This window comes from Cucurbita pepo, chromosome LG02 (genome assembly GCF_002806865.2).
Source record: "Cucurbita pepo subsp. pepo cultivar mu-cu-16 chromosome LG02, ASM280686v2, whole genome shotgun sequence".
Taxonomy (NCBI): Eukaryota; Viridiplantae; Streptophyta; class Magnoliopsida; order Cucurbitales; family Cucurbitaceae; genus Cucurbita; species Cucurbita pepo.
This window is the reverse complement of record NC_036639.1, coordinates 4,426,697-4,441,215: the sequence shown is the minus strand read 5'-3', so window position 1 is coordinate 4,441,215 and position 14,519 is coordinate 4,426,697. Positions and strand designations below refer to the sequence as shown.

Here is a 14,519-nt window from a genome sequence, read left to right as displayed (position 1 = left end):
AGTTCCTTGCTCGTGTTTTGAACGCATTTTATTACTCACATTTTCTGAAACATTTATTTCAAATGTGATTCCGAGGTGGTTCGATGATATATCAAATTTGTTTGTAAAGTCTGACTTTCGTACGGTTAACTTGTTCGCTAGAATAGAACAAATGCAGCACAACCACTGTCCCACTATCACAAGAGTGCGGTTGTGACACAAAACGTCTAAAATATTTGCTATAATTTGATTCCTATAAAATACTTATTTCCATACAACAAAAATAAAATTTGAGAAACCAAATGGCAATTGAGAACCTCCGATATGGGGGCATGTGACAAATCATTGACCAAAGTAAAAAATTAATTAAATTTAATTCATGGTTTCCATAATCTTTACACATTAAAATAATAATTATTTAGGAAGTTTGAAAATTTATTCCTTTTTAAATAATCAAAATGGCCCACCGAATTGTATTTAATTATATTTTTGATTGAACTAGCTTGAGGCCATGGTTGTGCCACGTACAGTATGGAATAAAGCAACGGATAATGAAGATCAGCGGCCTGCAAAAAGCCCTAAAAAATTGGTGGGAAATTTGAGAAAAAGCGCTTCTCAGTTTCGGAGGGAGCGAAATGGGAGATGGAAAATAACTGGGAATTTTGTTTTTGATTATTTTGTAGTCTCCATTATTAACGGTCCGTGTTTTTTGTGGGAAGATTGTGTGTGCTTTTATTCTTTCTTTAGTGAAAAAAATACAGATATTTTGTGAGGTGGTGGTGATTTGGAGTGTGGGGTGCAAACTAAAAGCATCGGGTTTCTTTGGTGGAATGAATGAGTGCTCTTGCGGCTCGGGAATGGCCTTGCAGGAGTTGAATTCTACTCTTTCATGGTGATTTTTGTGGTCATCATGTTGTTTTAGCTTCTTTCTCAAGGTGGGTTTGATTCCTTTTCCTTTTATTTCCCCTCTTTTGTTGGGAATTTTCGATTCTTTCAAAAGGGTTGCTTGTTTTTGGGTTGAGTTTGCTGGTTACCACTGTTTGTGACATGTTTGCTTAGGTGAACGAGGGGTTCTACAGCTTGTTTTGCCTTTTGTGGGTTGTTGTATGTGTACAAGGTTTTGAATTCTGAGCTCGTTCGTGTGTGAGGGGTAGATATAAAGAGTGATGATGGTAGATGACAGGGTGTGTGATAGTAGTGGAGGAATGTTTCAAGCGCTTGGATGTGTGTGTATTTGTTTATATGGAGCTTTAAGTGGATAACAATGGAGGCATCATTTGATCACCTTAAGAACCAGGATGATTTATCTGGGGTTTGTGAGGAAGATATACTAGCTGACCCTTATGTGCCTTCTCTTAAATGGAGTGATATTAGCTTGAGGCAATGGTTGGATAAGCCAGAAAGATCTGTGGATGCTTTAGAGTGCCTTCATATATTTAGCCAAATAGTGGAGATTGTTAACATTGCTCATGCTCAAGGCATTGTTGTTCACAATGTGCGTCCTTCATGCTTTGTTATGTCCTCTTTCAACCATGTAACCTTTATTGAGTCGGCATCGTGTTCAGATTCTGGCTCTGATTCTCTTGAGGATGGCCTCAATGGTCAAACTGTAGAGGTTATAAAAGCATCTTCTCCCTTTCCAAGCAGCCTTGGAAGTGAGGGTTTTCGATCTATTATGACCCCGATAAATGCTTTGTCGGAAACTAGTTGTATGCAGTCGAGTTCAGTGTATGCAGCTCAAATATCATTGAATGAAGGGTCTGGAGAATGTAGAAAAATGGATGGACGACATGTCGAAGAAGCTGAAGATAAGATGCAATCGTTTCCAATGAAACAGATATTAGCCATGGAGACTACTTGGTACTCTAGCCCGGAAGAGGCGTCTGGTGGTCCAAGTTCCAGTGCTTCAGATATCTACCGGTTAGGTGCTCTTCTTTTTGAGGTCAGTAGTGTAAGTTCTATAATTGACCAATAACACTTCCTTTTTTTTTAGTTTAACGTATAAGCTTGTCTGATAATGACACTTTGTGACTCAGTTATTCTGCTCCTTCAGCTCGAGAGAAGAAAAGAGTAGAACTATGTCGAGCTTGAGGCATCGAGTGCTTCCTCCTCAATTGCTGTTGAAGTGGCCAAAAGAAGCTTCATTTTGCTTATGGTTACTGCATCCCGAGCCAAGTAATCGACCTAAGCTAAGGTGAATCCTCCTTTCATTGTGGACTTCCTTGTTTATAAATCTTTGCATAAGCTGTTAGTGCCTTTTGTGATTCTTTTCTTAAAAGCTAAGTTTGCATTAAATGGGCTGAAATCATTGAGTTGGAAGGAATGATTGTGTAACTACTTTGAAGCTTAATTTGTTCAATGATTTTCGACGTTTGTGCTTGTTCTTTTTTCTTTCCCGGTATGATGTCGGTGCAGTTAAATGAACCTATATCCATATAAAAATCTTTTAGCAACGTTGGAAGATGCGGGGGGTCAGGAATATGAATGTGGCTATTCCTTTCGGTTGCTTCCATGTTTCGCGGGCTTCTTTTTTATACGCCCTTGCGTTCTTTCATTTTTCTCAACTTAGACTTAGTTATTCATTAAAGAAAATAATCTAAAATTAACTCGAGCAAGAAAGCGAGGGTGAGAGATTTTCAAATTAAGATTTTTTGGAGACTCATAAGCAAGAGAACGATCTAGTGCGCCATATTTCTGTACTAAGACTTCTTTATTCATCACAATTTATAAATATGCTTCCTTTTTCGTATTTCCTTTGCTTAGCTAGTGACATACTGAAGTGAAGCTTATGCATCTTACGCGTTCATGATTCCCGGATTGCAGTCCTCTCTTGCCGTGTATTCTTATTTACTGCGTCTTGTTTAGTATGTAATTACTTTGAGCAAAGATGTAGACTTTTCGTAGTGGATCTATTATCTATCTAGGGGATGCATTTATCATGCTTCTCTTCTTTTTCAGTGATATATTGCAGAGTGAATTTCTCAATGAGCCAAGAGATGACCTTGAAGAACGTGAAGCAGCAATCGAGCTTAGGAAAAGAATTGAAGAGCAGGAGTTACTGCTAGAATTCCTTTTGCTTATGCAACAAAGAAAGCAGGAAGCTTCTCATAAGTTGCAAGATACTATTTCTTTTCTTCGCAGTGATATCGAACAAGTTATGATGCACCAAACTAATTTTAAAAGAAAAAGTAGGTCATGCCCAGATCTCGAAAAGGACAATCATTTGCCTTTAAATCTCTCTTCAACGACTCGCGTTGAAAATACTGATTCTGCTGGCTTGGGATCAAGGAAACGATTTAGGCCAGGAATTTTGATACCCGATTTAGAAGTATGTGGTGATAATCTTGATGACGATCAAAACGAACAAGGTGTACTTTTTAAGTATTCTCGATTAATGAAGAACTTCAAGAAATTGGAGTTAGCTTATTTTTTGATGAGAGGTAGAGTAAACAAGCCGTCAAGGAGGCAGTTCGTTAAACACTCATCGATAAGTAGCGAAGGTAGAGGGTCCATTGTTTTGAATGAAAGAAGTTCAGTTAATAATTTGGCTTCAAAAGAGAGTTGCAATGATAATAGACAAGGTGGATGGATAAGTCCGTTCCTGGAGGGTTTGTGCAAGTATCTATCCTTTAGCAAGTTAAAGGTCAAGGCAGACTTGAAACAAGGAGATCTATTGAATTCCTCCAATCTAGTATGTTCTCTCGGTTTTGACCGTGATGGAGAATTCTTTGCCACGGCTGGTGTTAATAGGAAAATCAAAGTGTTTGGATACGAATCAATCGTGAACGAAGACCGTGATATTCATTACCCTGTTGTTGAAATGGCTAGCAAGTCGAAACTAAGCAGTGTTTGTTGGAATCGTTACATCAAAAGTCAAATTGCTTCTAGTAATTTCGAGGGTGTAGTGCAGGTAACCGATGTCATGATTTTTATCCACCTTTTCGATTCTATTATTTGGTGGTCATATTGTTGCTCGATGTGTTTAGGTATGGGATGTCACAAGAAGTCAAGTAGTCACTGAAATGGAAGAACACGAGAGGCGCGTATGGTCGATTGACTTCTCATCGGCCGATCCAACAATTTTGGCTAGCGGGAGTGATGATGGTTCAGTTAAGCTCTGGAGTATCAATCAGGCAATTCTACTTTTGCACTTGGTGGATATCAGCTTTGAAACTAAACGCACTACAGAAATGTAATTGCATGCTAACGATATTTATCTGGAATGTTTGATAATTTGTTCCTTACTTGGGTTGCTACTGCAGGGTATGAGTATCGGCACGATCAGAACAAAAGCCAATGTCTGCTGCGTACAATTTCCTGTGGATTCTGGTCGGTCCCTTGCGTTCGGTTCAGCCGATCACAAAATTTATTACTACGACATGCGGAATATTAGAGTTCCTTTGTGCACCTTCACTGGACACAGCAAAACTGTGAGTTACGTCAAGTATATAGATTCGAGCACTCTTGTTTCTGCATCCACTGATAACACCTTGAAGCTCTGGGATTTGTCCATGTGCTCGTCCCGGGTTATTGATTCTCCAGTTCAGTCCTTCACGGGCCACATGAATGTGAAGGTACCATATCTAACAGTTTTAAAGCGATTTTCCTTTGTATCCATTGTGTCATGATCATGTTGTCTACTTTTTTTTTTCTGAATTGCTCTAAGAATGAAAACTAGTCTCACAGACCATAGATCCTTTTAGATGGTATCAAGACAATACCTCTCCTAGTAGGATATGGTTTAGGACGAACAAAGACAGAAGTTGTGGGCATGTGACATGAATGGATCGAGACTACATTCGAATGAGAGTGAATTTGAGGATAGGATGATTGAGAAAAACTGAAAAGAATTGAAGTTACTACTTGTACCAATAAGGTGCACTTTTCTTTTCGATAGTTCAATCATAGGAACTCCAGAATTAAGTGTACTTAGTTTGGAGTACTTTTATGTTGGGTGACCTCCTGAGATCTTACAATAGTATGATATCGTTCATTTTGGGTATAAGCTTTCATGGTTTCACTGGAAACCGGATAGTAGATAGAGATAATGGGAATCTCGTTAATTAGGAAAAAGAGGGAGGAAAGGCATCCAATTGGAGAGGGTCACGTCGCAAAAGAAGTAGCGTCTAAAACAAGGCGGAAGTTTTTCCCCCATGAATGTTGAATGTTCATTGTTTCCTCTCGAGCCGTTCCAAATACAAAGAATTTTAGGGGTTACTTATATATATATATGTGTTGTGAACGATGCTTCTATATATCACGACTGTTATGTATCGTACGTTTTTATCGACCACTCCCTTGATTGATATAAGAGCCTCTTACCCTGCAAAAAGGTACTGAAGTTGATGAATAGCTGATATCTTGTTTAAACTTCTTTTGCAGAACTTTGTGGGACTATCAGTGTCTGATGGTTACATTGCTACAGGTTCAGAGACAAATGAGGTTAGCTTTTGCATCCTTCTTTTTTTTTTTTGTTTATTATTGTGAGATTCTACATCGGTTCGAGAAGGGAATAGGGAATGAAGCATTCTTTATAAGGGTGTAGAAACCTCTTCCTAGCAGACGCGTTTTAAAAACCTTGAGGGAAACCTCGAAAGGGAAAGTCCAAAGAGGACACTATCTGCTAGCGGTGAGCTTGGGTTGTTACAAATGGTATCAGAGTCAAACACTGAACGGTGTGCCAGCAAGGACGCTGAGCCTCGAAGGGGGTGGACTGTGATATCCCATATTGATTGGAGAAGGGAAGGGGTATCAGCGAGGACGCTGTGCCGGGGGGGGTGGATTGTGAGATCCCACATCGGTTGGAGAGGGAACAAAACATTCTTTATAAGGAAACGTTTCCCTAGTAGATGCGTTTTAAAAACCTTGAGAGAAAGCCGAAAGAAGACAATATCTATTAGCGGTGGGTTTGGGCTATTGCAAATGGTATCAGAGTCAAACACCAGGTGGTGTGCCAGCAAGGATGCTGAGCCCTGAGGAACGTGTGTCAGCGAGGACGTTGGGCCTCAAAGGGGGTGAATTGTGAGATCCCACATTGGTTGGAGAAGGGAACGAAACATTCTTTATAAGAGTGTGGAAACCTCTCCCTAGCAGACGCGTTTTAATCACATCCCTTATCGTCACCAATTATTCAATCTGCATTACATCGGTTTCTTCATCCTTCTGTGAGACCAAAGATAACTATTATAAGACAGCAACAAAATGTATATCATCACTGTATCTTCATCTTCAATTGCTATGTTCTATCCATCATTATTCATTAGCTCTTGAAATTTGTTTCTTTATTCTCTGGATTAGGTCTTCATCTACCACAAAGCCTTTCCAATGCCAGCATTGTCATACAAGTTCGAAATCGATCCTCTTTCCAGTCATGAAATGGACGCCGCCGCTCAATTCATCTCGTCGGTTTGTTGGCGAGGCCAGTCGTCTTCATTAGTTGCTGCAAACTCAACTGGGCATATCAAAATTCTGGAAATGGTTTAGAGAGGAGGGGCCATGTCTTAAATACAGAAAGGTTGAAGCAGAGACATGTTGTATACCCAAGAAGTACACAGGTTAGATCTTAATAATTTGGCATTACAATATCATAATGGCTGTGGGCTTTTGTTTTGGAAGATATTGGTATTGTTCATGTTTGTAGATAGAAATTCAAGAGAGTAAGAGAGATAGGGAGATTCGTGTATAAATTGAATGCAAAATCGTACAAAGTAATTCAGTCGAGCGGAGTTTTCGTATTTTCTGCTTAGGAAATAGACGCCCTATCCACTAAGCTATCCACTGATCTATTGGCGCTTTTTTTCCTACCTTGCTCCCGAGAGAAAAATTATTCAACGTGGTTGCTAATGCTTTATATGCAGGTTTGAAATATTTTTGCTTCGTTGATAGGAGCTTTAAATTCTCATATGTTGATTTATGTCGTATGGTTAGTTCCATTGTTCGACTTCCAACAATTTTTACTTTTAGATATTGATTCGTTTTTAGAGAATTTCGTATTATAGTTCTTGATTTGAGATTCTTTATTCCAAGAGTATTTTTCTTTTATCTATTTAGATTGTTGATGAACTAAGTAGGTATTATCTGGTTGATGTTGACTCGAATACGATGTGATACCTCATTGTTAACCTTTCGAGTACGTTGTTACTCTCACACTCATTAGTTCTTTTTCATGGCTACTCGTTCTTCTTGATTAATATACACGTTGTATGATAGTTGAACCGTGTTCTTATTCCAAATGTATTTCTCTATTTTCATTCCCGCCAAATTAACCACGGATTAAATAAATATCTCTAAATGAGTGGGATAGTAATTTGTGAATATGCCCTGCCACCGCGGCATCCACGTGTCAACAGGTGGAAAATAAAATGGATTCATCAAGGGAGACAGAATTATAGGAGAAGTAGAAAACGGAAGGGCATTAAGGTCATTTAAGAATTGCAGTGGCTCGGATCTAAAAAGACAAAACTAGACAGATAGGTTTTGGCAGTACAAGCCACGCGCCGGTTGAGGTTCTTGGCTAAGCACCAGAGCAGGGTTTAGCGTTGCCCCACCCCCACGCGCCACTTTCCCACCCTTTTTTTCTCCGTTTCCCACACCTTTTTATTTTTATTTTTCTTCCATGCATTCACACCTATAAATAAATCTTTTTTTTTTTTTTTTTTTAATTTTCTTATATTAAAAAACAAAAAATAATATCATCTAATTTATCCGTAATTTAAAATATCATCTTAAAACTCAATATTTTAATTTTCATAATATTGAGAAAAAATAATAATAATAATTTCATTTGAATTTTATCTACACCCTCGCGATTTTTTTGGCTCGTAAAAGTAAAAAATTCCGTTATAAATTAAAAAAATAATATATAAATGATAATAGCAAGAAATCTAAAATTAAATTAAAGTGTTTACTCAAAATAATTTTATTTTTTTGTTATATTATTATATGGTAATCATTAATATGTCAATGTCGCTTAAAAATATAAATTATAATATCAACGATATTTTAAAAGAATCTCAGGAGTCAACACTTTTGCATTTCCTTTTAAAGAATATCACGGTATATACCAAAATAATATCGTGCATTATCTCGTCAATATCTCTTATACTTTATAGCAATGAAAATAAAAATAAAACATTTTAACAATATTTCGCGATATTTTGGCGATATTTCAGCTTTTTCCTTTTGGATTATTTTTCTCCATTCTCTCTCTCCCTCTTATTTATTTATTTTTATTTTGTTATATTTATTTCAAAAAAGTTCAGTATATTTTATTTTGAAGGTAATTACATAAATATAGTAAGAAATAAACCTTTATTTTTAAATATAATAAAAACTTCAAATTTTTACCATGGAATAAAAATTTCCTTTATTTGAATGTTTGTCTTTTTTCGTTAAAGAAAATGATATTTGTAACTCTATTTTTTACCTTCATTTATTTTTCAATAATAATTTATCTACTTTTATTTTATTTTATTTTATTTTATATATAATAACGTAAATATTTAGCTTGAAATTACTGATATATCTTTAAAAGGTAGCTAATTAAACACGACCCAAATTTTTTTTACCATTAACCATTAATTTTAAAGTAAAAAACATAGAAAAAGTCAATATTAATATAGAATTAATATTTTCTTGTAACTGAGTTGAAATTCCATCCCTGAAAGTCATAATTTTTATTAATTACCCATAAAAAATTCTTAATTTATATTTAAAAAAAAAGTTAGTCTATCATGATTATTCATAGAAAAAAAAAAACATAAGGAAGGAAATCCTAAATGTTCTATTTTAAATTATATATATCAACCCATTTTTTACCGTAATTTATTTAAATCTTTCATATTTTAGATGTGTCACGATTTTTCATAATGATATAATATTGTCTACTTTGAGCATAAGTGTTCATACATTTGTATGAGCTTCTCAAAATGCTAACGGCAAATTAGGTTTTTATTTTGTTTGATTTTGGATTTTAAGAAGCAAGAACAGAATTATCGTTTTCTTTTTCTTATTTTTGTTCTAAAAATGATTGAAAAATTTTCCATAAAAGACGATAGATTTGGTTCAGAGCGAACCCCCGCGTTAAGAAGGATAAGTAATTTCTTCCATTTTTTTTCTTCTCTCTCTCTCTATCTTCCTCAATACCCATCGCTCTATTTTGAAGAGAGAGAAGTGGTTTGCGATTAAAAATAGAGGGGCGAGATCTGGGGGTGACCCATTTCTTCTTTTTTCCTTTCTGGGTTTTTGTCTAATTTCGGAATTCCAGAATCCTCCGTCGTTCAAAAAGGGTTCTCTTCCTGTTCTTCTTCTTCTTACTTTCCCGCTTCCGTAACAGGTAATCATTCTTTCTTTTATGGCTTTTTTCAATCCATTTTGTATGTGGGTTCATGTGATTAGGTTCGATCTTTCTTCATCCGGTTCTTGTTTTCTGTTATTTCAATCCCTTTTTTGGGTTATTCTGTTCGGACCGCCTGTTTTTTTCTTGGTGAATCTGAGGAGAATTGTCCATGGGGGTCTTTCATTTCACCAGATTGTCGTTGTTTTGATATTGCTTATAGCATTCTTATTTGAGAGATCTGTTCTTATGACGATGAATCTTGATGATTTTTGTTTTTAATCAAATGTGTGTTTTGAGTTTTGATAACTGAATTGTAGGTTAATCTTGTATTTTCCTTGTTGCACCCCAGGATCTTTTAGTTCCCTCTGCTGGGAGCTATGGGTGTTGAGGTTGTTGGATTCGAGATGGTCGAGGGACCGGTGGATTCGGTATCTTTAGCAGATAATTCGGTTTCGAAAAGCAAGGAAAATGGAGATTTAGATCAATTGCCTGAAGAGAATGCGCCCATAAAGTTTGGTTCTCATGAAGATGAACCTGTTAAAGAACAACCTGATGTTTCTTCAGCCTCGAACGTTCCGAAAGATGCTGCTGATGAATGGCCTGCACCTAAACAAATCCATACGTTCTACTTCATAAGGTATCGACCATATGAAGATCCGAATATCAAGGCTAAGATTGATTTGGCTGATAAAGAGATACAGAAAAGGAGTCAAGCTCGGTTTCAAATCACCGAAACGCTCAAGGGGAAAAGGGTAAGGAATATGATCCAATATTACAACAAATTGGAGCTTGAAATAGATATGGCAGTGTACTTTTCTTATATTCTTAAGCATAATTTGATTAAAAAGTTAGTCTCTTATTTCCTTGTTGTCTACGGTTTCTGCTTTGAAGTTTCGATCTTATGCTCAATGTATGATTCAAAATTGGAATGTTTTCTTCTATCACGTGCCGTATATATATGTATGTATGTATGTATGTATCTATACATATATGATAATGGGATGAAGATTACCTAAACTTGCTGTAGTTATGCATGAACAAGTGATACTGATGATTATATGGATGCAAACGGAGTTAATAGAACTCGTGTGCGTTGAATGTTTGGTTTTAACTACAGTAAGTTTAGGTAACTCGTGTGAAAGCTCCGAAATTCATGTGTTCATCTTTATGGGAGATTAAGAATTTCGATCACTAGTCAGATATTTGATGTTCCATACTTATTTTCTCGTGTTGAATATACTTCTGCTGCATCCACAGGCTGAAAGAGCAGAGCTGATTACTCAAGTGAGGGCTCTGAAAGATGACAACCGACAATTTAAATCAATTGTTGAGGAGAAAATTAAGGAAATCGAACCTCTTAATCAAGCTCTTGGCAAGTTCCGCAATGCAAACAATCCTGGTCGTAACGGTGGTTTATGTTCATCTGAGGAAGAGCTCAACGCTTCTGTAAGTTTCGATATGAGTTCTTAGAAAATATCAGAACCGATTTCTTATTATCAATGGTGGTATATGTTCATCATGGGTTGGTGGCTGCAGATTCAAGCTTTACAATACCATATACAACATGAGAGCATCCCACTTTCTGAGGAAAAGCAAATTTTAAGAGAAATTAAACAGCTTGAAGGGACAAGGGAGAAAGTTATTGCTAATGCTGCTATGAGAGCCAAGCTCCAGGATTCAATGGTTCATAAAGAAGCCATCCAAGATCAAGTCAAGGTTAGAAACTTTGAAGTTGAATTCAATCCTGTGTTGCTAAATGACTTCTGTAATGCAATAAATGCACGTGTCTTACGAATCGTGCTAATGTAGATTATGGGTGGTGATTTGAATGGCGTGAGGAAGGAACATCAAGCAGTTAGAGCCAAGATAAAGCAAATCGAGGAGGCTTTGAAGACAATAGACGATGATATTAAAACTTTGCAAGATGAATTAACTTCTGTTACCGAGAAGAGAGGCAGAACGTATGAAAGCATGCAGCAACTTAGGAAGAACCGCGACGAGGGGGTGCGTTTGTTTTTTTTTTTTTTTTTTTTTTTTTTTTTTTTTTTTTTNATCAATTCAGTTTACTTAAAAAAGCCTTGTTTCAAGTATAATTCGTGATTGGTGTTTGTTTCTCATGTTACCTTCTTTTCATATCCATTTCGTTATAACGAGGTTTGAAATGCTATCGTTTTTGGTTGATGTTATTATGTTTTCAGAACGCCCACTTTTATCAAAGCCGATCGATCATGAACAAAGCTAAAGACCTTGCTGCAAAGAAGGACATCAAGGCCCTTGAGGAGCTCGCTTGTGATGAGGTCTGTTGAATCATTTTTGTTTTGATAAGAACATTATTTGTTACCCGTAGTTCTTCCGATTTCTCATGCCCACTTTGTAACTTCGAAACTCCTGTCGATCAGGTCGAGAAGTTTATGTCCCTCTGGAATGGTGATAAGGCTTTCAGGGATGACTATGAGAAAAGAATTCTTGCTTCATTGGATGTTCGGCAGATGAGTAGGGATGGTCGGATAAGGAACCCAGATGAAAAGCCAATACTCGCACCTGTAGAACTTGCGCCTCCTCGAACTGAGGCAGCACCAAAACCTTTCGTTAAACGAGCTAAGGAAGAACCGAAACCAGTACCATCTGATACTCTTCCTGCACAGAAAGTTGATAAAGAAGTTAAACCCAAAGCTGGAAAGCCTTCACGCCCCTTGGAAAAAGAGGATAAAGCAGAGGAGGAGATCCCTGGCTTAGAAAAATTATCGAAAGACATCCCTAAAGAACCCGAAGTCGATCTCGTGAAATTGAAGGAAATGAAGAGGGTTGAAGAAATTGCAAAAGCTAAACTAGCTATGGAAAGGAAGAAGAAATTGCAAGAGAAAGCTGCTGCAAAAGCCTCTCTACGAGCTCAGAAGGAGGCAGAAAAGAAACTGAAGGAAATTGTCTATACATACACATATAGTCCTCATTTCTGACTACGTTCTTCTAAAATTTGCGTCGTGATATTAACACGTTCTATATTTACCTCAGGACCGCGAAAAGAAAGCGATGAAGAAGATGACAGCATCTGGGTTTGCTTCACTTCCTGACGAAGAATCTGCTCAAGCTGATGCAGTTGAGGAGGAATCCAAGGAATCCAAAGAGCTGGAAAAGGTGGATGAAAATGCCGAAGCTCCAGTTCCAGCCAAGACGAACATCCAAAAGGAGACCCGTATTAGGAGCCGTGGCAACAAGCAAAGAGGGGTGGATTCGATTCCGAAAGTGATTCGAAAGCGCAAGAAGGCAAACAACTACTGGGTGTGGGCTGCTCCTGCTGCTGCCGCCGCGCTACTCGTGATCCTTCTCTTGCTTGGGTACTACTACTACTACCTTATCTAAAAAAACTATGAAACTAGGAGTTAGAAGAGGCTATGGATGAGACAAATTTTCCTGTTGATGAGTGGGTTAGTAGAGGATCAGTTGTATTTTGAATTATTATGTTTACTTCTGTTTATTTCATCCTTACTGGGGATGAACTCAGCTCATAAGGGTCGGCATTTTAGTGTCAGGTTCACAGTGTTTACTGAGGTTGAAACATGCGTTTGGTTCTTCTTCTTTCAATGTATTTTCCAAATTTTGAGTTCGATCAATCTCCATTGCTGACTGATATAAAATCTTTGAGGCCTCGAGCTTTCGTTTTGTAATAGATAGATGAATGAGGCTTGTTTCCATTTTGACTGTGTTTTGTTTCAAGCAATGTGTAGATGCAAGGAGAGCAAATGAAGAGCTTCACTGATATCCTGTTCTTGTGTTTCTTGTTGTTCATCGTGAATCATTTATGGCTACAAATTTATGAATGAAGATGAACACTGCTGTTAGTAGTAAGTAGTAGATATTAGATACTGGCTGCTTTAATTCATTACTTATCGTGTTAGCTTCACGGTTTTAAGAGTGGGGCGAGGTCGTTTTGGTCCTTTATGATTTTGCATTTAAAAAATTAGGATGGAGGTGCGGGGAATTGAATCTCGAGCCTCTTGCATGCGAAGCGAGTACTCTACCATATGTGCTACACTCTGTTATTTGGAAGGTTGCTTTTTGGTTGCTTTGTTCCCCCCGATGAAAAATTTGGAAGGTTGCTTTTTGGTTGCTTTGTTCCCCCCGATGAAAAATTAGGGTCATATAATTTCGTATCTAATAATTTGATATAAAAAAAATTAAAAGTGGAGGTGCAGGGAATCGAACTCCGTGCCTCTCACATGCGAAGCGAGCGCTCTACCATGTGAGCTACACTCCCACTGGTTCTCCAAAATAAATACATTGTATCAGAACTTTGGGAGGCTGCTTTGTCTACTCTCAAATCGATGAAAAATTAGGGTTATATAATTTTGTATCGAATAATTTGATATCTAAAAAACTAGGAATGGAGGTGCGGGGAATCGAACCCCGTGCCTCTCGCATGCGAAGCGAGCGCTCTACCATATGAGCTACACCCCCACTGTTTCTCCAAAATAAATACATACGAGGTTGCATTGTTCCCCTCTCAAACTAACAAAAAATTAGGGTTACATAATTTCGTATCTAATAATTTCATATCTAAAAAATTGGAAATGGAGGTGCGGGGAATCGAACCCCGTGCCTCTCGCATGCAAAGCGAGCGCTCTACCATATGAGCTACACCCCCACTGTTTCTCCAAAATAAATACATACGAGGTTGCATTGTTCCCCTCTCAAACTAACAAAAAATTAGGGTTACATAATTTCGTATCTAATAATTTCATATCTAAAAAATTGGAAATGGAGGTGCGGGGAATCGAACCCCGTGCCTCTCGCATGCAAAGCGAGCGCTCTACCATATGAGCTACACCCCCCCGGTTTCTCCAAAATAAATACATTGTATCAAAACTTCGGAAGGTTGCTTTGTTCGCCTCTTTAACCCATGAAAACACGTTTGTTAGAGAGATGTTGCTTTGTTCCTCTCTCTAATCAATGAAAACGCCGTTTTGGAGACGTTGTTTTGTTCCTTTCTCTAACCGATATGGGATCTCACAATCCACCCCCTTAGGGACTAGAGTCTTTACTAGCACACTCCTCCGATGTCTGTCTCTAATGTCATTTGTAACAACCTAGACTCACCGCTAGCATATATTTTCACTTTGGTCTATGACGTATCACATAAGCCTCACGGTTTTAAAACTTGTTTGTTAGAGAGAGGTTTCCATACATTTATAAGAAACGTTTTGTT

General features: G+C 37.5%; 2 protein-coding genes and 3 non-coding genes across 10 annotated transcripts; 2 read left to right on the top strand and 3 right to left on the bottom strand.

The window, feature by feature from the left end:
• Positions 1 to 506: 506 nt before the first annotated feature.
• On the top strand, positions 507 to 6,760 carry LOC111788065 (protein SPA1-RELATED 3-like). 5 transcript variants are annotated; one of them, XM_023668214.1, is made up of 8 exons: positions 510 to 914; positions 1,039 to 1,921; positions 2,016 to 2,173; positions 2,938 to 3,889; positions 3,966 to 4,133; positions 4,242 to 4,553; positions 5,362 to 5,421; positions 6,277 to 6,760. In XM_023668214.1, the coding sequence occupies exons 2-8, from the start codon at positions 1,202 to 1,204 to the stop codon at positions 6,460 to 6,462; spliced, it is 2,556 nt and encodes an 851-aa protein (XP_023523982.1). In that variant the 5' UTR covers positions 510 to 914; positions 1,039 to 1,201; the 3' UTR covers positions 6,463 to 6,760. The 5 variants fall into 5 exon arrangements, with proteins under 5 accessions (XP_023523984.1, XP_023523985.1, XP_023523982.1 ...); XM_023668213.1 differs by having other exon boundaries at positions 510 to 1,921; XM_023668215.1 differs by having other exon boundaries at positions 511 to 1,921; positions 3,966 to 4,112.
• Positions 6,761 to 9,058: 2,298 nt separating this feature from the next.
• On the top strand, positions 9,059 to 12,981 carry LOC111788575 (proton pump-interactor 1-like). Of its 2 annotated transcripts, none has more exons than XM_023668951.1 (8): positions 9,059 to 9,313; positions 9,666 to 10,068; positions 10,574 to 10,762; positions 10,853 to 11,032; positions 11,126 to 11,320; positions 11,515 to 11,613; positions 11,716 to 12,234; positions 12,329 to 12,981. In XM_023668951.1, exons 2-8 carry the CDS (start codon positions 9,694 to 9,696, stop codon positions 12,674 to 12,676), a joined length of 1,905 nt encoding a protein of 634 aa, XP_023524719.1. In that variant the 5' UTR covers positions 9,059 to 9,313; positions 9,666 to 9,693; the 3' UTR covers positions 12,677 to 12,981. The 2 variants fall into 2 exon arrangements, with proteins under 2 accessions (XP_023524719.1, XP_023524720.1); XM_023668952.1 differs by lacking the exon at positions 9,059 to 9,313 and adding an exon at positions 9,352 to 9,375.
• Positions 12,982 to 13,698: 717 nt separating this feature from the next.
• On the bottom strand, positions 13,699 to 13,771 carry TRNAA-CGC. The gene has a single exon. It is a non-coding gene; the product is annotated as a tRNA-Ala (tRNA).
• A 114-nt stretch (positions 13,772 to 13,885) lies between these two features.
• Positions 13,886 to 13,958, bottom strand: TRNAA-UGC. The gene has a single exon. It is a non-coding gene; the product is annotated as a tRNA-Ala (tRNA).
• A 114-nt stretch (positions 13,959 to 14,072) lies between these two features.
• On the bottom strand, positions 14,073 to 14,145 carry TRNAA-UGC. Its single transcript has one exon. It is a non-coding gene; the product is annotated as a tRNA-Ala (tRNA).
• Between the last annotated feature and the right edge of the window lie 374 nt (positions 14,146 to 14,519).

Excerpts from the sequence above, each read along its gene's own strand:
- LOC111788575 (XM_023668951.1), top strand. The coding sequence starts at position 9,694 with ATGGGTGTTGAGGTTGTTGGATTCGAGATGGTCGAGGGACCGGTGGAT. Across the intron at positions 11,321-11,514 it reads GGAAGAACCGCGACGAGGGG|AACGCCCACTTTTATCAAAG; the intron begins GTGCGTTTGTTT and ends TTATGTTTTCAG. Across the intron at positions 12,235-12,328 it reads AGGCAGAAAAGAAACTGAAG|GACCGCGAAAAGAAAGCGAT; the intron begins GAAATTGTCTAT and ends TATTTACCTCAG.
- LOC111788065 (XM_023668214.1), top strand. The coding sequence starts at position 1,202 with ATGTGTGTGTATTTGTTTATATGGAGCTTTAAGTGGATAACAATGGAG. Across the intron at positions 2,174-2,937 it reads AGTAATCGACCTAAGCTAAG|TGATATATTGCAGAGTGAAT; the intron begins GTGAATCCTCCT and ends CTTCTTTTTCAG. Across the intron at positions 4,134-4,241 it reads CAATTCTACTTTTGCACTTG|GGTATGAGTATCGGCACGAT; the intron begins GTGGATATCAGC and ends TTGCTACTGCAG.